General features: G+C 38.7%; 1 protein-coding gene across 1 annotated transcript in view; it reads right to left on the bottom strand.

The window, feature by feature from the left end:
• Positions 1-2,280: 2,280 nt before the first annotated feature.
• Positions 2,281-21,375, bottom strand: part of LOC145994717 (protein disulfide-isomerase A3-like) — a 49,918-nt gene continuing 30,823 nt past the window's right edge. Inside the window, exons 8-11 of the mRNA XM_083130908.1 lie at positions 18,898-19,093; positions 17,656-17,887; positions 11,597-11,731; positions 2,281-2,881 (exon numbers count right to left, since the gene is read on the bottom strand). Coding sequence (XP_082987034.1) covers positions 2,777-2,881; positions 11,597-11,731; positions 17,656-17,887; positions 18,898-19,093 — 668 coding nt within the window. The 3' untranslated portion in view covers positions 2,281-2,776. The remainder of the gene's footprint in view (positions 2,882-11,596; positions 11,732-17,655; positions 17,888-18,897; positions 19,094-21,375) is intronic.

Genomic DNA, 21,375 nt, shown 5'->3' with positions numbered 1-21,375 from the left:
ACTAAAGCAAGTTTATGATCGTTTGGGTGGTACCATTTCCTTCCAGAGTGAAAATTGTTAACTTTCCATTCATTGGTAGTACTAAATTTCCATTTATCACTCAAATTGCCTCCATCAGGCATTGAATCTTGGACAACTTTGATTAGCTACTATGTCAGTGAAGTCCTGACAGTTTGTACTTTCAATATTGTAACACCCAGTTTCATGAAGACAGGTATACATAATTAATAGAGGCACATATTTTTGGTAAATAAAAAAGCAAAATTTCGGTACAAAAACAGTCAATTTCAGGTTCAAAAGCGGTAAATAAAATGAAATGAAATTTTGCTGTCATAGCGGTATATAAAATTACATTTTGGTTTTAAAAATGTGAATATAATCCCAAATTTATTTTAAAAACTGCACTTACTACACAAAATAAACATATTCCTTTTAATAGCACATTCAATCACTACCAGAATATTAAGTTTATTCCTGTATAAAGGGGTCCATTCTTGCTTCTCAAATATTTGCAGCAGAATTAATCAATTTTCCGTGAATTGCATAACTCACAGGATACTTCAGACTTCAGAAAATGTCACGTCTGTATATAAATGGTTTGCAGTTAATTTCGCAATAATTTCGTGACAAAACAGGGTAGCAAATTGCACCTCGCACCTTTCAGAAACATGAAAAATTAACATTGCAATGTGTTATTTCACATTTCGGGTTTTTGTCAAAAACTAAATATGCATGCCTCTATTAATAGGAACTGAATTTTAGGTGCTAAAAGAGATTAAGGACTTTATAAACTCCATTTTGGGGACTTATAATAAATTAATAGGTATAATTATTAATTAATAATAATTTTATGAAATAACTGGTTTTAAATGCAATTTGTATACAAAAGTTACTATTTTAGTGCAATAAATACTATTCTTTGATTACAAAAAAATATACACTTTGTCCAATGTAAAAACTTTGAAGTACTGCACTACCATATGATTTTCAATATTCTCAGTGGTGAAGTTCTTCGAGTCGGCCTTCTCTATATGCCGCAGGAAGTTATTTGTGCAAACTTTGTAAATGCAAGTGCTGCTGATTCCCAAGGCAGGTTTGGTTCTGCCAATGTCGTAGTGGTAATGTCATCACCTTGCAACAAAAAGGTTGTAGGTTCGATATCTGTTGGAAGCATATATTGGTTCGGATCCAACTTTAAACTGTACATCAAGTTCCGAATAGTCTATCTGTGCATAAACTGTGCTATAAAAACTCAAACCACAAGCAGGTTCGCAGTGGTTCTCTCCTTGATGAACAGCCTCTATACTAGGGCAGTTGTTGTAGTTTCCAGTGCACACCCTCACCTTTTACCTAACTGTTGTCAATGGGAAATAGGAGATGTGATTGGTCACTTGCACCTTTCCTACACGTTAGAGCAAACACACTAAACAGCCAATCAGATGGAGGTCTTCTTGGAATCTTTCAGTGCTCGTACACTATTGTTAATGCCGGCCCTGTTTTAAGAACAATGATTTTGTAGCTAGATTCAGTCCCAAAACAGCCAGCCTTTTTTTCTGTGTTTGGTTTGCTACACCTATGGTTCCTTTTATTCCCCCAAAGTTTGTTCGCTCCACATTTTTCCAATGTTGTGATGCAAGCTGGAAGATTTGCACAGACATTGATACTCCTTGCTGTTGAATTGCTTCTTTTGCTGCTCAGATTTGTTCAAAGTCAAGGATCGGTGGTGAAAATCAAGGATTGCTCTTAATGTTATTTTTAAAGTTACGCAAAAGGTTTAAAAGGCATTTTTCAAGTCAAAGTAGGGCTTTTAGGCACTTATAGAAATTTATAGTTCATTTAGGCATTTTTAGGTCCTAGAGAATTTCAGTATAGGGGTGATGTGTACATGAAGTGCAGATGTCTAAATAGCATACATCTAGGACGTAGCGAAAAAGAATAGGTATGGACCAAGAAATCTGTTCCCTAGTAATTATGAAATTGTTTATTTATTGGAAAGTTTCACGTTTGGATCTGTGTGTCCAAATTCTTCAATAAGTCTTGCATAACAAACTTTCATGGCAACAACAAATCTTTATCTCAGCACACACCATATTTGAACACATAATAACCCATAAATGCTGCCACTTGGTGAGAAAAATATACGGCAGCTGCAGACAATAGAACTGACATTTCTGCATCAGGTTGCCCATTGAGCGAGCAGTCATTCCTACTAAAATAAGGCCTAAGTTGAATATGGAAGTTTGCAGATAAAAACAGGGGAATTTAAGTAAATACACCATATCAACACAATGTATTCTTTATTTTTTCATGAATGTATGTTTTAAGGTTCTGTAATGGAAATACTTGTAAAAAAAATACCCTTGGTAACCTTCCCCCAAACCACACAGACTGGACAACAATTGTAAAGGAAAAAAATGCTACATGCATCAACTGTAATGAGAATGGTACGTACAGCTGATAAAGAAAAGTAACATCACAAAAACTGACAGGTTCCAAGTTCAACAAGGAAGCAAATTATACAGATAAAGATGGATAATTTAAGTCACTTAATTCTAAAATTTGTCTATACTGCATTTTCTCTAATTGACCGTACCAGTTTTTCCACACATTAACTGTCAGTATCAATTATCACTTGACTCACTCAACACAGATCCACTTGAAAGTCACAAATGTGCATCACAACTCCATTCACACAGGCATTCAACAGTCTATGTATTATGTCATTTTCTACTATTAATATGAATCATTCTTTCACAACACTTCTTTTAGAATGGATTTACAGCTCCTCTTTCTTTGCGTTGCCACTTCTGTCCCAACCCTTGAGTTCCTCTGTTGCGTGCTCTGCAATGTACTTGATGAAGTCGTCAACCTCACGGCCACCCTGGAAACAAGAAAAGCCTTTGTACAATTTGCTAAATGTGTGCACTGATCCACTGGATATTTCACAAAGGTTGGAGCCACTTGATGGTTGCCTAATTTTGAAAAATATACTTTCTAATGCTTACAGACTGATGTAGTTACATGATAAAATTCCTTGGATGTCTGTTGGTAAAAAATATCGAAATTACAATTGAAAACCTTGTAGTTAGTGAGCTACATAAGTAGAGACATATTTTGGTAAATAAAAAAGCATTACATCGATACAAAAACAGAGTCAATTTCAGGTTCAAAAGCAGCAAATAAAATAACATTTCGGTGTTATAGCAGTGAAAAATCGACGGGGTGGGCTGTGCCCCCCAAATTTCCATTAAAAAAGAACAAAAATCTGGACATCGCCCCATTTTTCCCCACTCCTATGGGAAAAGGACGCACTTTCTTTTTATAGTATGGACCTTTCGTAATGAAACGAAAGTTGTTTCATGTTCCTAGCTGGCACACATTTACACCGCCGGGCGGGTTTGCCAAATGTAACCCCTGATTCACAGAAGCTTTTCAGTGCAATTTTTAAATTTTATTTCTGAAAAGTTATAACTCAGACTATTGGACCAATCTGCTTCAGGTATGTTTTGTTTTGAAGCTAAGACACCAGGGCATGCAACTGTGTACAATTCAGAATGCCAAAGTAAAAACAATGGGGTGGGGTGGGCCGTGCCCCCAAAATTTCCATGAAAAAATAAAAATCAGCACTTCGCCCTATCTTTCCCCACTCGTATGGGAAAAGGATGCAAACTTTAGCTTCCTTTTCATAGTATGGACCTTTCCTAATGAAATGAAAGCTGTTTCATGTTCCTAGCTGGCACACAAAATGTAATATGAGCCAATATGTTGAAGTCTGCATGCACAGCTCGAAAAACAAGGTTAACAAGGACCTGAACATGTGACCTTGGCATATTGAAAGGGGGGAAAGTGCTTCAACCATGACAAAGGCTTTTCCCAGAAAGACTGTTAGTGTTTCTACCACAATATAAAAGTACCAAGGTGCAAATAGCATGGGAATTTTGCCTAATTCTTCTTAGAGCGCCTCATTTTGGGCGATTTCAAGGTTAAGTTTATTCCCGTATAAAGGGTCCATTTTAGCTTTTCACATATTTACAGCAGAATTAATCAATTTTCCATGAACAGCATTACTTGCAGGATAATTCAAACTGCAGAAAGTGTCACGTCAGTAAATAAACACTAAATGTAGTTAAAAGAGTCTATTTCGAATTTTGCAGTTCATTTCATGGCAAAACAGGGTAGGAATATGTACCTCACCCCTTTCTCAAACATGAAAAATTAACATTACAATGTGTTATTTCATATTTAGTGTTTCATCAAAAATGAAATATGCATGCCTCTATACATACGTATTACCAAGCAAATTGTCAATCATGTTTATTCTCTTTTTTATGCAGTGGAAGCTTCAAGAATTGTAACAACCTGCTGACAACTTCTGCACCAGAATACATAAAAAATCCATTTCTTAAAATCATGCAGGATGCAGAAAATTAAACAGTCATGGCGAATTTGCTGAAGAACACTTATGAATCCCACTGTACATCAAGTTTGATTTGAATTTTGTTATTTAGCGTAGCCTTTCTGCCACTTTCGGCTAATCGTGAAGATTGGGATATGATGCAACCGATAATGAGACAGTCACAAAGAACACCCATACGCAGGCCGGGATTCGAACCCAGGACCCTTGGCATTTTAGCATACTATGCTAACCACTCTGACACAGAGGCAGGCAATATCTTCCTTCATTTTAAATTTTCTCGCATTTTAAGTTTTTCTCAGCTTGGTCCCTTGAAAAATGTAAAATTCAGGTTCCACTGTATCTGGTCTGCACAACCAACTGCAAAGGTTAATAGTAAGCAAATTGCCCATCACCATGTTTATTCATTCTATTTTCTACAATGTGAGGGTCATGAATGGAAACAATTTCAAGCAAGCAGAGGACAATGTCTAATTCTGCATCAACATGATTCCATTTCTTAAAACACAGAATGTCATCTTTGCTGCTGATTGTAACAAACTCGTGAGAATTTAACTAGATATGTACCTAGTCTTACCATAAATACTGTCACAAAGTTTTAAGTAAATTAACACAAAATGCTGATATATATTTTAATATCCTAATAACATTACTGAAATGGATGCATGAAAAATCACAAATCATTATTCAAAATGGCCAACCTTAGCATGAACACAATCCTTAAGTCTTTGTGGCCACTCATCAATTGAATTACGCAACACATGACTGGAAAATCAGCAACTGCCTTCAGAAGAGACCAAAGCGACTTTCAATATTGGGATGCCTTCTTACTGAAGCTTGGACCACGATTTTTAGTCTAAGGGTTTAGGTCCGGACTTGCAGAAGGCCAATCTGAAGTGGAAATGAAGTCTGGAACATTTGCCTCCAGCCACAACTGTGTTGTTCGGGCCTTATGTGCTGGGGCTGAATCCAGCTGGAAGCTCCAGTTCTGCCCATGGAAGAGGGCGTTGTTGAGATTCTTGACTAGTCTCTCAAGCACTGTCTTCTGGTACACTTTGGCTGATGTTTTGACCCCTTTTTCACAGAAATGGAGCTCTGTTGAGCCCTCATAGCTGACACCCCACCACACCATGACTGATAATGACCCCTCTGGTCCCTTGGAGCCTTTTCACCAGCTTCTCTAGCAGATTTGGCATATACCCTGTCATTTTGGGCATTGAAAGTCTCCTCAACACTGAAAATCTTTTCATCTGTGAAAAGGATGTGACTATGCCCATTTGCCGCGAAGCGCTGCAGTAAGTGCTTTGATTTTAGGAGCCTCTGGCACCTCAATTCACTTGTCAGGAGGTGTCCTTTTCATCGTTTGTAAGCATGGAGTCGCAGGTCATTGCTTAACGTGCGAGAGACATTTTTGATGTTTAGCTACGAAGGTAGGATAGGATAACATTTTGAAATGAAAAATCAAGATTAGAATGAACTGTAAACAAAAGTGACATGGTAATATATCATGCTGATATGATCCACATTTTTATGTGACGTCACCAGTAGAAGATATGTCACTAATGTATTTATTTTTGTAAAAGAAAGCGTAATTTCTTTGTTATTATATGTAATAATGCACCTTGTTTGTAATATATATCTTTTGTTTATTGTATTTTATGCTACATTATAGGTAATTTAATGTATCTTTGTTTGCAAGAGTGCACTATACGAATTTGTATTTCTAAAGATGTATAGATGTCAGTTTTGTTGATAGTATCCTTTAGTAGATAGTGAATGATTCATCTGTACTTTAATCTGTGTTCTCGAAAATAGTATAAAAGCGAGGATGTCGCGTAAGAATCATCACACTTTTTCGCCACGGATCGACGAAGCTTTTAAACTTAAAAAGAACTCCTCGGTGTTGTGCATACATCTTGGTATGGTAGTTCGGGGTGCAAGCTAGGCCTATGTGAACATAGGTACGCCGATAGCCATGCATTGATGATATGCACAATACTGCAACCATTCTACGTCAAATAATAAAGTTAGCCTAAAGATTAATTTGGAAATAAAAGGCTAAAGAGCAAATATTGGCTCAGTTATCATTGCATATCTCTTGGTGTGGTAGTTCGGGGTGCAAGCTAGGTCTATGTGATCATAGGCTTGCCGATAGCCACGCATTGAGTTTCATGCGTTTTAATTGAGTCAATTCATCGACAAAGCGAAATCCTCGCCCTCGTCTCAAGTATAGTTGCATTATAATTGCAATAAATAAAGAATAAAACTTTTCAGTTTATACATACGGCAGTAATGTGGTTTTATTTCTCTGTGCTGTGAATATTGTCTTTGCCTAACACTATCCCTGTACCTGAGAGGAGTCTGTGTACTTCACCGAGTCTCATCGTTCACCGCTGAGTATTATTAAGTTAATATTAATAGTATAATAATACGACGCATCTAAATAATAGTGCATTAGAACGTATCAAGTGGCAGCTCAACGTGTTGGCTCGATTTTGTAGTGTACAAGGGCAAGACAATTGTTTAAAGTTGAGATTCATTGTGCAAGAGCACTAAACTTTTATATTTGTAGAAAAGCACAGAACTACTTCGTTCGAAATGGAAAGAAAACATTTGCATAGCGCAAATAAAAATCTTGCTTCAAATTCAGAGCTTAATGTTCCCGATTGTTGTCGGAACATTGATAAAGATAAAACCACATTTGTGTGCAAGAAATGTACAAAGCTTCTACATTATGAATGTTGTGGCTTAGATGTTCGATCTGAAAGCCACGAAGCTACCGATTTAGTTTGTAAAGAATGTTAATGATTGTCTACAACTATTACATCTGATCCATTAAATATGTTTGAAGCTTTAAAAACCATGATTGAAGGAATTAGCAAGCAGCAAGTTGAAAGTATGGAAACATTACAGGCTGATATTAGCAAACAGTCTGAAACACTGCAGGCTGATATTAAACAGCAAGCTGATATTAAACAGTCTGAAGCACTGAAAGCTGATATCCGCAAACAGTCTGAAACACTGAAGGCTGATATCTGTAGACAATCTGACATATTGAAGGAAGATATCCTCAGAGAATGTGCGTTGCTAAAGGATGATATTGGTAAGCAGCACGATGAATCTATGAAAGCTTTAAGAGCTGAAATAGGCCAGATGGCCTGTGAAATACAACTAAAGTCTGAGAACGAGAATACTAGGGCCCGATTCTCTGAAGAAATTCGGCAGGCTAGAGAGATGGACTTTGATGAGTTCCGGCGTAGCTTGACAGCCGATGTTAATAAAGCCACGGAAAGTGTTCGCATCGATGTAGAGGATATTAATTCGAGATTCACTGAGGAGTGCAATAAGATTATTGAAAAACAGCTGACGATGGAACAGATATTGGCTGAGACCGAGACTGACAAAATACAGTTCCGGGCTGAGGTCCAAGAAAATATTAAGTCAGATTTCAGTAATTGTGTCTCAAAGAAGCAAGGACGTTGAGGAAATAAAAACTCAAGTAGAACAACTTACGAATCAGTTAGAGACCATGCACGTTACCTGCCAAACGGAAACAGAAACTGGATCTCGAACAGCTGGTCATCCGTCTGCAGTTGCTGAGAGTGCAGCGTTGCCAACCATGAACGTTGAACTAAATGAAGCGATGGACAGAGCCGGTGGAGAGAGAACTAGAGAAGACAAACAAGTCTGTCGCCCACGAGTTACTGCTGATTCAAGAGCTAATGAAGTGGCATCTGCTGTTCCACCTACCTTTAGTCTTTCGGGCGATGACAGAGGTTACAGAGAGGAATCTCGCAGGGCCGGCACAGTCTTTATGAAGAAAGGACAAAGAGGAAACGTCTAGAAAGGAAGAAAGATCGCAGTTCCTCCTCTTCCAGTACCAGCTCTGACTCTCAGTATCAAGCAAAAATCAGGAAGCGAACACGAAGGCATGGAAATTCAAGGAGCGGGCCAGATGAGTCGCCGCCAACAACTCCGCGATCAGCAATGACTGGAACTCCAAGGATGGCAGACCTTAATTCCTTGTTGAAGTTCAAGGGAGACCTGGAAGCCCAGAATGCTGAGCAATACTTAAAAGAACTTAATATCAATTTTGATTTAATGCAGATTCCATACGAATACCGATTGGAAATTATTCCTCGGCTCTTCAAGGGCCAGGCTGAGCATTGGTTTCAAGCAAAACCAGTTAGAGTTCAAGTCCTATTCTGATTTCTGCCGTCGTTTTCGCAAACAATATGCTTCAGAAGAGGCCAGAGAGGCAGCTGACAGCAGTGAGATCTCGCCGATACTTAAAGCAGTCCGGTATGAGCATGGAGGAATATGCCTGGTCTATTTACTCAGCCTACCGCAATCTGTCTGCCCATTACATAGAACCTGAGATTGTGAATTTAATCATCTCCCAGCTTCCATATAGAGCTCTCAGTCTGAGTCTAGCTAATTCTCCTCAAACTGTACGGCAGCTAGCCGACTTTCTGAAAAGGTTCGAGGTGCTTGAAGAGCAGGACAGTTGGAAGCCTGTGTGGAATAGGGAAGGTGAAGGCCAGGGAAATGCTCCCAGACAAAATAGAATTGGAAACCAACAACCCAGAGTCAGACAAGTTATGCAGAACCAGAGGAATGGATATTCCAATTACAACAGACGACGTAATCCTCCTAGAAGGGATGGCAGGAACAACTACGCACGTGGGCCGCGTTGTTCCAGATCTGATCCAGAAGACCATTCCCGTGACTCTTCACGTAACGCCTCTGAACCCAGTAATTTCAGAGTGACGGCGCCTCCATTTGAACCTTCTGCTTCACGTTTGACGAACTAGCAACGTCAAAGCGTCGACATAACAAGAGACTTTTGTTGGGCACCATCGACTAGTGCTAATCCGAGTGGTGTGCAGTCGGATTTAGCCAGTCGCCCAACGTGAATTCTTCGTTCCCGATCACGGTTGGGCTAATATCTTGGACTTCTCTGGGAACCGATGACAGCGATATAAATAGTGAAGATAATCATCTTTTTGTTGTGCTGACTCTCAATGAGGGAGAACAAAGTTTAGATAGAGCACTACAACAGGCAGTTAGAAAGGAAAATTTACCCAGGGCTCCGTTAATTAAAGCAACTGTAACCGGCGTCGATTTTATTTGTGTTCTGGACACTGGCAGCGAATGTAATCTCATGAGCTACGCCATTTGGAAGAAGATTAAAGAGAAGCTGCCATCATTGCAGTTACAAACATGTCCAGATGTTAGGCTGACTGATTTCACTGGGAGAAACAAAACTAGAGTTGTAGGATGTAGACAAGTATATCTGGAGATTGCTGGAAGAAATTTATTGGAGGACATGTTTGTCTTGAAGGGTCTCGAAGCTGACTTTATTTTGGGCTACCCATTCCTCAGGAAATATGAAGCAGGAATTGACCTACAGCGCGAGAAGTTATCCCTCACCGTAGACGGAGTTCCGGTAGAGCAGGACCTCGTGAATAATGGATCTTCGAAAGGGACGTATGTAAGAAATGTCCGTGAAGATTCCCATGTCGATCAGTGGACGGCTAGTCCTGACGACATTCTGCAGAAGGTCAATGCGAATGAGATTTTATGCGAAAGGGGTAGAAGCCAATTGAAAGAAGTCTTATTGAAGCATAGAGATGTATTTTCCGAGACTTAAGGTACTATTAAAAACATCCACTGTGAGATTGAACTCACCACCACAGAACCTGTGTATCGATCTCCATATCCCATACCGATAGGCTGAAGAAAGCTCCTGAAAGAAGAACTGAAAAAGTGGAGACGATGAGATGTTACTGTGCCTTGATATTCATCTTGTATGACCACCTTAATTGTTGGTAAGCCTGATGGTAACATACGCCTGCAGTCGTCCTGCTGATTAATTATTCCATTTCTGAGACTACTGGATATTCGCCTGCTGAACTATTCTTCAATCATCCTATACCCAGAGAGATCCTAACACATTTCAATTGGCCCAAACGGGAAGAAGCCCAAATTATTCTTAGCCCAAGTCAGGAAGAAGAAGAAGCTGTCGAAGGATTTAAAACAGAAGGGAAACGCCAAGACAGTGACAGTTGGAGACTTCGTGATGGTTAAAAACCATTCCTTAAGCTCCTCATTAGATAGGACCATTCAAAAGTTATTTATGTTGTGGATAGGACCTTATCTAGTGGACAAAGTGGAAAATAATGTGACATTGCTAATTCCAAGGACTAAAGAATTATATGGTAAGGTTAACTTGGATAACCTAAAACTGGTCCGCTTTTCGGAGGATAAAAAGAAAGAATTTGTACTTTAAAACTAAGTTTCCTCCAGGTAGATAACTTCCTTCCTGAAACTTAGTTTCCGAAAGGAAGGGGCAGATGATATGATCCACATTTTCTTTGTTATTATATGTAATAATGCACCTTGTTTGTAATATATATCTTTTGTTTATCGTTTATTGTATTTTATGCTACATTATAGGTAATTTAATGTATCTTTGTTTGCAAGAGTGCACTATACGAATTTGTATTTCTAAAGATGTATAGATGTCAGTTTTGTTGATAGTATCCTTTAGTAGATAGTGAATAATTCATCTGTACTTTAATCTGTGTTCTCGAAAATAGTATAAAAGCGAGGATGTCGCGTAAGAATCATCACACTTTTTCGCCACGGATCGACGAAGCTTTTAAACTTAAAAATAATAGTGCATTAGAACGTATCAAGGCATTACAGTAGGAAGCAGAGAAGAAAAACTCCCACGACCTCAAATCAGAATGTATATAAATCTGTCATCAACAACAGAGAGCCAATGCTCAAAAAATGGCTACAGGTCAGCACAATAATAGTTAGTAATTAAGTTAGGAAAGTTGTATAAAGAATGTTTTTCAATGGAACTGAAAAATCTGTCATCTTACTGGAAGATGTCTTCTAAAACGCACAAATAAATATACAAACTATTTTCCACCCCTGTTGACAGGCTAAACAAAACTGGACTTACAGTTTAAAGAGGCCCTTAACCACTGGATGCTCCTACATGGCATAAAATAATATTGCAAAATGATGCATTTGCTGTGGATTCATATCAGGTTTAAGGTGTTTCATATTAGGTAATTAATAACAGCTGTGGTACATCTGTCACTGAATCACCAGGTGTCTTACTTATGCTCTAATTCATGTATTATAGATACTGAACTACTTTCATACCTCGTATCTAACAGGGTTTGCTTTGTCATCACGTGGAGCCCAGTAGAGAGTAGGGAAACCTCTTACATCAAATGTAGCTGGAACATCATTGGCCGTGGCATCCATTTTCACAATTGCTATATCTTCATCACTCAGCTGAAAAAAACACAAATACTACATATTAGCAAAAACAAACATTAAAATGCAATAATAATGAAAGACCTTATACTGTATGTCAGTTTGAATCTGCAGTCACTTTTTCCGATGCAAAAACTTAAAACCCAACATATTAAGGTTTTGATAAAACTTGTGATATATGTAAAGTCCTCGAATATGGATGAGTGGCAAAATGTGGACCAAAAATATCCATTAAAAAGGAATAAATTTTAACATTGCATGCCTTTCATGCAAGTGAGGATCATGAAGATCACTAATATGCCTATTTGGATGGAAATTTTCATTTTAGGTAACAAGTTTTCAAAACAACTTTAATATTTCATTTGCCTTAATAAAATCAACATGACACTACACTCCGAATTCAAATTCAAAATTCAGGCAATTATTCTTATTCAAACCAGTTCTCTCACTTACTATAAATATGCATCTAATTATCTTAATACATAACATCTCTTCATTACAACTGTCATACAGAGGTTGTTCCGTCTACGTTTGGCCAATTTCGTTCCTCCCCCCCTGCACTCAGAATGAACTCACCCAACCTTGGTCAGGCATGTTTGTCAGTGTAGTGTGTGAGCTGTAAAAGAGTGGTTGTGTTTTCTCACTGGGCCAAAAATCCCACCAAAACTGAGCCACTTTTTGGGAGGAGTGCGTTGTATAACTTTCCAAGTGTTTGCATTTTCTCGCTTGGCCGAAAATGTTGCCAAAACAGTTGCTTTTGGGAAGGTTATGTTGTAGCCTTTTATGACGCAAAGTTCAGTGTGTCAATGATCAGGAAGCAGTGTAAGAGCAAGAATTGTGACGTTAGTTTGACTTTATTCAAGAATGTGATCGGCAAGTATAAGGATTGCATGGCCCCAGCGTTCGGTTCTCCAACAAAGGGGACGAGAACACGGCCGTGCACACAAGCCACCACCAGTATGCAAGTGCAAGGTGCTGTTAACAGTTTCCAAAATCATATTTAGATGATTTTCCATCTGTCTTTGGGTCGGTGGATTCTCTTGCATGCCCATTCTGCGAAGTTTCGCCTGCATACTGGTGGTTTGCTTGTGTGCACGGCCGTGTTCTCGTCACCTTTGTTGGAGAACCGAACGCTGGGGCCATGCAATCCTTATACTTGCCGATCACATTCTTGAATAAAGTCAAACTAACGTCACAATTCTTGCTCTTACACTACTTCCTGATCATTGACACACTGAACTTTGCGTCATAAAAGGCTACAACAAAACCTTCCCAAAAGCAACTGTTTTGGCAGCATTTTCGGCCAAGCGAGAAAATGCAAACACTTGGAAAGTTATACAACGCACTCCTCCCAAAAAGCGGCTCAGTTTTGGCGGGATTTTTGGCCCAGTGAGAAAACACAACCACACTTTTACAGCTCACACACTACACTGACAAACATGCCTGACCAAGGTTGGGTGAGTTCATTCTGAGTGCAGGGTGGTAGGAACGAAATTGGCCAAACGTAGGCGGAACAACCTCTGTAGCATCCTATCAGTTTTGTTTTAAAATATTTATAAGATTAAATTATGAGATCCCCAGGGCGGCCCTCTGCTACTGGGCAGGTCACAGGTGGTCGATAGCGAATGACCTTCAGATATGGTGGTTAATAAGGCAATGCCAAATAAGTCCTGGACTGAGGTGGCAGTAGGTCTTTGGGGAGGGGGGGGAGGGGGGGTTGGCCCATGGCAGGACTATCCTCATTAAAAATGCAGAAAAGCTCACTGACAACACTGTGACATGGCAAGGAAATGCCACCATCAAATAAGCACTGCCCCTGCTGCCTTACAGGGAGGGGAGGAATCCCCAAAGGCTAAGGGAAGGATACCCTGATAGAAAACCAAAGTTAGGGAGGATTCTTAAGGCATAGCGAAGCCATCCTTCCTAGGGGAGTAAACCCGAATTAAAAATCCTGGTCCCCCAAGTTCGGGGGTTTGGCATGGGACTGACCATTCCTCCAAGTAAAAACACCAATAGTTGAGAAGCCTTCAAATCAGAGCAGGACTGGAATATGTAAGACGAACAGGCAAGGACAAGGTTATGAGATTTGGAACATGGAACATATTATCCCTATACAGAACTGGGGCCCTAAAAAACCTTATCGAACAGTTCAATAAATACAAGCTTGATATTCTTGCATTAGGTGGACTGGGAAGGATGTGTTTGAGCAAAAAGACACAGCAATATACTATAGCTGTGGAGAAAGACATGAATTTGGGACAGGAGTTGAAAAATCTTGTAATGGATTTTAAGGCAATAGATGACAGAACCTGTATTTTAACCTTTACTCTGCCGAGGGGGTTGTCAAAAAGATACCCCGGTTTTGCCGAGGCCATTGTCCCGAAAATTTTAAATTCGTATACTTATTTGACAAAAAAGGTTATAACTCAAGACTATTTGACCAATCTACTTCGGGTAACTTTTGTTTTTCAGCTAAAACATCAGGGTACGCAACCGTGCAGAAATCAAAATGCCAAAGCCGATAAGAGGGGTTCGGTGGGCTGCAGCCCCCAACTTTCAATGGAAAAAAATCAAAGATGGGGAGTTTGTTTCACATATTCGATAATGTAATGCACCGAGGAACATGAAATTACTTTTTTGGTTGAGAAGGGACCATTCTTTGAAAATAAGGCTGAATTTGCATCCACTTCCCAAAATAGTGGGGAAGAGGGGGCAAACTCTCCATTTTTATATTTTTTTCAATGAAAGTTGGGGGCCGCAGCCCACCCAACCCCTCTTATTGGTTTTGATTTCTGCACTGTTGCATACCCTGATGTTTTAGCTGCAAAACAAAAGTTACCCGAAGTAGACTGGTCAAATAGTCTAAGAGTTACAACATTTTTTCGGTTTTGCAGAGGTCTTTTGGCATGAATTTTAAATTCGTATACTTATTTGACAAAAGCCTCTGAGATCTTAATGCAAAGGAAGGCAAGGAAGCTTGGGCTAGACAAGTGATTGGAATGCAAAGCTTACAGCATGGGAGAAAAGATAACAGAATAAAAGCTGATCGATTGCACAAATAGACATCAAAGCAGGCACCTTTTATCCTCATAAAGAACATGAGAGAACTTCTGATGGGGGATCAAGTAATCAGATAGACCATGCAATTTTAGATAGTAAACACAAATCTAACATTTTAGATGTACATAGTTTTAGAGGAACTAATGTGGATACAGACCAGTACCTGGTTATTGCTAAGGTTAAGAACCAAATATATTGTCCAAAAGGGAGGCGATGAAGTGAAATTGCAAGATATGACAAATGAAAGGAAAAAGACTGAAGGAAAAGGTATGAGCAAAAGATTGCTGACAGGCTGAGGAAATTGGAAGGTGGTATGAATAGTAGTAGTAGTAGTAGTGAGGGGTGGACCAACATAAGAGATAACAAAAGTAGCTGATGAAGAAATAGGGGAAATGAAGAAAAAACCATAGGGAGTGGTTTGATGAGTGTAGGGAGATAACCAGGCAGAAAAATGAAGCTTATCAAAATATGATACAAAGCTACTTTATAAGAACAAAGTTAGAACTATATAGGGAATTGAGGTAGAAAAGAAAATACATGAAAGGAAGAAGAGGGAGTATAAGGGAAATAAGATGAAGCAACTGGAAGGATATAATGCAAAATGAGAAAGTAGATGATTCTATAGAAATGTCAATGAAATGAGAGGAGGATTCCAAACAGGAGCATATATATATTTAAGGATAAGGATGAACGACTGCTAACCAATGACCAGGATGTTTTCACCACATGGCAGGAACATTTTAATGAACTTTTGAATGACCAGGACCACAAAGAGAATGAAAGGGAGCAAGGAGAGAAACAGGATAGGGAAGGAAATCAGAATACCACGAACCTCCAAATGAATGAACGGCAAAAAGATGGGCCCAGCCTTGAAGTTAGGAGTGCCATTGCAAAGCTGAAGAACAACCGAGTACCACGATCTGACAAAATAACAACCGAGATGATGAAACTTTATGGAAGGGATTTCATGGGAAGCATGCAAAAGATACTAGATAGAATTTGGAAGGATGAAGAAATCACATCACAATATATCACATATATAAGAAAGGAGATAGTCTACAAACAGGAAACTATAGAGGTATTAGCAAACTTACCACTGGATACAATTTTTTTTTTTCTAAATACTGTTCCGAAGGCTTTCCCCATATGTAAATAAAATAATAGGTGACTACCAATGTGGCTTTAGAGAGGGGAATCAACCTCAGATCACATACATACAATTAAAGAAATACATTGTAGAGTGCAAATAAGAAACCAGCTGACAAAAATTTGAAACCAGACAAGGATTGCATCAAGGGGATGCCTCATCATTAGAGGCACATATTTTTGGTAAATAAAAAAGCAAAATTTCGGTACAAAAACTGAGTCAATTTCGGGTTCAAAAGCGGTAAATAAAATGAAATATCGGTGTTATAGCGGTGAAAAATTGGATGAAAAGTGGTATATAAAAAGACATTTTGGTTTTAAAATTGTGAATATAATCCTAAATTTGATTTAAAAACTACACTTATTCCACAAAATTAACATTTCACTTCTAATAGCACATTAAGTTTATTTCTGCGTAAAGGAGTCCACTTTTGCTTCTCCAATATTAACAGCAGAATTAATCAATTTTCCGGGAATTGCATAACTCACAGGATACTTCAGAAAGTGTCGCGTCGGTATATAAATGGTAAATTTCGTGTTTAAGAGTTAATTTCGCTTTTTGAAGTTCATTTCGCATTATTTCGTGACAAAACATGGTCACAAAATGCATCTCACACTTTTCAAAAACATGAAAAATTAACACTAAAATGTGTTTTTTCAAATTTCGTTTTTTCGTCAAAAACGAAATATGCATGCCGCTACTCATCATGCATGCTATTCAATGTTGCATCAGAAAAGACTGTCAGGGAAGCAGGCATAAACTAGTGGAAAAATAATAAACAAATCAGTGCAAATTATGGCATATGCAGATGATCTAGTAATAATAGCCAGAACAACAAGATCATTACGTAAATCTGTAGCTAACTTTCTCACTGCAGCACAAAAAATGGGGCTCACAGTAAATGTAGCTAAAACAAAATATATGAAAATAACTAAAGTGCCTACTAATACTGCAACTTTTGAAGCTAACTGGCTCTGTTTTGAGAGAGTTTGGGAATTTAAATATCTTGGTGCATATATAACGGAGAAGGGAGATTTTCCACCGTATCGATCCTCTAATATTTTCATCTATCACCGTGAAGTCTTAACATATGAAGTCTCAGTACATCAGAAGGAAAACAAAAGTTTAACTATACAAAACGTTAATACGACTCATTTTAATGTATGGATGTGAATCGGATAATAACCAAGAAGGCTGAGTCAATGATCGGAAGCTTTGAAAGGAAGATTCTGAGGAGGATCTATGGGTCGATATATGAAAATGGATTATGGAGAAGATATAAATATGGAACTATATCAGCTTTATCAGGATACAGAAATTGTAAAGGAAATTAAACTAACACAGCTAAGGTGGTTGGGACATATATACCAAATGCCAGACAACATGGTGTGCAACAAGATCACATTTACAAATATGGATGGGAGAAGAAAAGTAGGAAGACCACCTTTAAGGTGGGTTGATTCGGTGTTGGAGAAGGAAAGTTGTGAATAGAGATGGATGGCGGAAGATTCTGAAGGAGGTCAGGGTCTGTGATGGACTGTAGTGTCAGGAAAGAAGAAATTATGAGATCAACTCAAAGTACAGTGGAACCTTGATTTTAGGTTTTTCAAGAAAAAAGGTGGGAAAATCTAAAATCGAGGAAAAATGTCATTTTGCTGCATTGGGATCAAGATTGAATGAATAATGTGGGGAAAAATGTAAAATTGGGGCTCCACCATGACAACAGGAAACTAACCTTCTTTGCTAATTCTTCATATGTTGGTGCAAGTTTCTTACAATGTCCACACCATGGAGCATAGAATTCAATAAGTGTATCCTTATTATTGTTGACAATTACTTCATCAAAATTCTTTGCTACTGCGACAATAACAGGGCCACTATTATCTTCTGGAATTGCTTCAGACTTCAGGTACGGCTCCAGCTGACCATCCTTCAAATCATTTAGGAACTTCTCGAAACTTTCTACCCTGAAAGAGAACAAGAGCTTAAAAACTACCACAATGTATAAAACTACTCACATCGTTTATAACACTTAAGTTTGTGCCACAGTGCACTACAATGCCAAGGATCCTAGGTTCAAATCTCAACCTCGATATGGGTGTTCTTTGAGAGTGTCCCATCATCAATTTCATTGTATCATCCTAATCTTTGCAATTAGCCAAAAGTAGCAAAAAAGCAATGTAAAATAACAAAATTAACCAAGCTGATGTTATTTTAGGAGGACTATCTAACAGCATCTGTTATCCAAAGCAATAAAAAGAACCTAGAATATTCTAGCCAACAAATACGAAAAGAATAAAGTGAAGTGGGTCAGAGCTCATGCCTAACTGAATGGCTGGCACTCTCGCTATTATTGTGATTAATGCGGGTTCAATCTCAGTGAGGAAAACTGCAATAGATGTAGACTCCAGTCCATGAATCCAGAAAACAACTGACTGAACTATTTGCGCAGACCATGCACAACGCACTGCAAAGCTGCTTTGCAGGACTGGTAGATACATGTTCTCAATGCCTGCTTGCTTTATCATGGAGGAGAGCTTGACAGTCCTGCACTAACCCTTTTACTTGACAAAAGTCTCCAGGAGCCTTTGGTTCATCCCTATGTTCATGTTTTACATAAACCTTCTAAACATGAGGCCTTGCGATACATAGAGGAAAGAAACTACAAAAAACATTTTGTAGCAAATAATTTTCAATATAAGAATGAGCACGTGGTGTTCTAACCACCTGTAATGCTTTAATAAAAAAATGAACTTTGGAAACAGACCTTTGAATGCTATTAGCGAGTCTTTGAAATTGATACTTTTTAACCAAGTAACATGTAACTAGCTGAATACAGAATAATAATAATAAAAAAAACTATGAAAGTAGATTTAAAAATGAGTGAAAAACATTTCTGATACACCATCATTAATATCCATGTCTATCCATACGAGTATGCGCACATGTGTGTGTACATTAGAAATAAAGGACTTACGTAAATTCTTCCTTCATTGCAAATTTCTGCTTCTTATCATCCCTGGCAAACACTATTGGCTTGTCTCCAGCCACGTAATCATACCCGAATTCATTCAATTCATGTTGGAAGTCATCTTTAGCACTCACAGCAAAGGTGAAAACATCATCGAAGTTTTGAGCAACTTTGAGAATTCTATTTCTCCAATAATTGGTTCCTGTAAAGTAATACAAAAAGTATTCAACTTATGCAATGCCACAAATGTTCATATACAGTGTAGCCTTAACCTGGTGTAATATATTCAGGAAATATTTCCATTATATTGTAGTTGAACCATGAATTTACAAATGCAAAATGTAAAATACAGGTTCCACTGCACATGTATAAACATGCTTAACCTGGGGGTTTCATGACCTTGCTCCATATCCAACAAAAGATCACCTTGGGCTCACCACTAATTAATCAACATAGAACATACAATATCATATTACTCTTTCTTTTTAACTCACTTTCCTACAAATTGTCACCATTAAGAGTTTTCCCTGGACACAGATTAGCACAACTTCTACATTGCACTTCATGCGGTACTCAACTTAAAGAAATTAATGAAGTCTACTGTACTCACGTGTGGTTTATAAGTTCTGTAAAGTCCAGACGTTTTGGGTCCATAGCCATATCCTTCCTAATGAGTATCCACAAATCACATTAAGGACAAACTTTTAAAAAAAAGTGACAGGACTAAAGGGTTTGGGGTAAAAAAACTAAATTTGCTTCATTATCACCTGCAGTTTGGTATGATCGATACACATCGATGGTGACATGTTCTTCATGCAACACCCCTGAGGAAGGATCTGGCAAAGGGCCTGAAACGTTGGAACTATTATAGGACTTATATAAACCAGACTGAATAGAGACTTCATTAATACCTGTAGGCTGTGGTTATTAGTGAGACTAATGTCTACATTGACATAAAATTTGTCTTCATCAAGAGAAATGTATATACTGACAGTTACAATGTTCCAAAATGTTTTTGTGCGATATTCCACCTCAAAACATTCATGGCAAAAGAAACAAGACTATTGTAAACCAGACTGACACACAATGTTTGCAACTTTGACATGTCAAATGATGCAAGGACCAAACTGAATTCTGCAGATGTTACATCAAAAGATTTGAATAGATTGAACAAATTGTAATACATTCAACAGGACACAAAGTTTCATTTCATTCAGCCTTGAAATAAACGGAAAATTTACATCGTTTCGGGGCTTAATGAAAAAATATGCTGAAATTTCTACAACTTATATTTTCCTAACAAACAACATTGCATCACATATTGAGGTAAGATGGCACCAAAGCCTGATGCACGCACATTTAGTGCTCCGCAATTTCAACTGTTTTCGGATTGTTTTGTGTGCTATTGTGTTTGTGTTATTTGTGACGTGGATTCTTAGTATTGCGAGACATGAAATGCCGGATAACTGCAAGTGTGTGGAGGACTGGTCGTTTAGTTACAGGCGATTTTCTTTCTCGGCCATGGGTTCGGATCGGAGCTTCGGGTGGGCAGTTTCCGGAAGCCGCAAGAACAACGCTTCTCGCCAGCCACGTGGTTCAGCCCAGCACGGCCTCATCGTCGCTGCGTTCACCCTTCTGCTAGCAGGCGACATTCATGTCAACCTTGGTCCCCAGGTGGCTTCCCGTGATCAGTCTGGTGCGAAAATATACTATCAAAATGTGCAAAGCCTAACAAAAAAGCTATCAACTCTACAAATGTTCAGTAGCGAGTTTAACGAGTACGATGTGATTGGTTTCAGTGAAGTGTGGTTCAGTGAAATGATCAGCGATAATGAAATACCCCTGATGGAATTTCAGGTATTCCGTAACGATAGAGGTTCACGTGGAGGCGGAGTTATGTTACTCGTAAACAACCAGTGGCCCTGCATCAGACGCCTGGACCTCGAAACGTCATGCGAGTTAATATGGACTCAAGTAAATATAGGCTCAAACAAACTTTTAATCGGTTGTTTTTAAGAGACCCTAAATCTGGGACTGCATCCTTGTCAACATTATTGGACTCTGTGCTAAATGCTATGGAGGAAACTGACATCATTCTGATGGGTGATTTTAACCTTCATATAAAATGGTCATCATCGAACTCTGGCCTCTGCACAGAATGACGACAGGTGGTTTTTCGACCATTACATCAAGGTGATTGGACTTCAACAATTTGTAGATTTTCCCACAAGATGCACAGAAACTCTCGACCTGTTGCTGTCCTCGCACAGGTCAATGCCACTCCCAGTGAGCAATTCATCGCCTCCCCCGTGCATGCCGAATTCCAAGTCCCTGGAAAAGCCCCCCGACTCTCTCTTTCCTCCAGACCAGTCTACAACTGGAAAAAGAGTCAACTGGGAGCAACTTTCCCTTTTCACCAGCCTCATTCCTTGGACAATGATGGACCCCCTCCCCACGGAAGAAGTGGATTTCCTCGTGGACTGT

Source organism: Lepisma saccharinum, chromosome 11 (genome assembly GCF_977018435.1).
Source record: "Lepisma saccharinum chromosome 11, izLepSacc3.1, whole genome shotgun sequence".
In the NCBI taxonomy this organism is placed as follows: Eukaryota; Metazoa; Arthropoda; class Insecta; order Zygentoma; family Lepismatidae; genus Lepisma; species Lepisma saccharinum.
The sequence above is the reverse complement of the archived record's forward strand: the minus strand, read 5'-3'. Positions and strand labels throughout refer to the sequence as shown.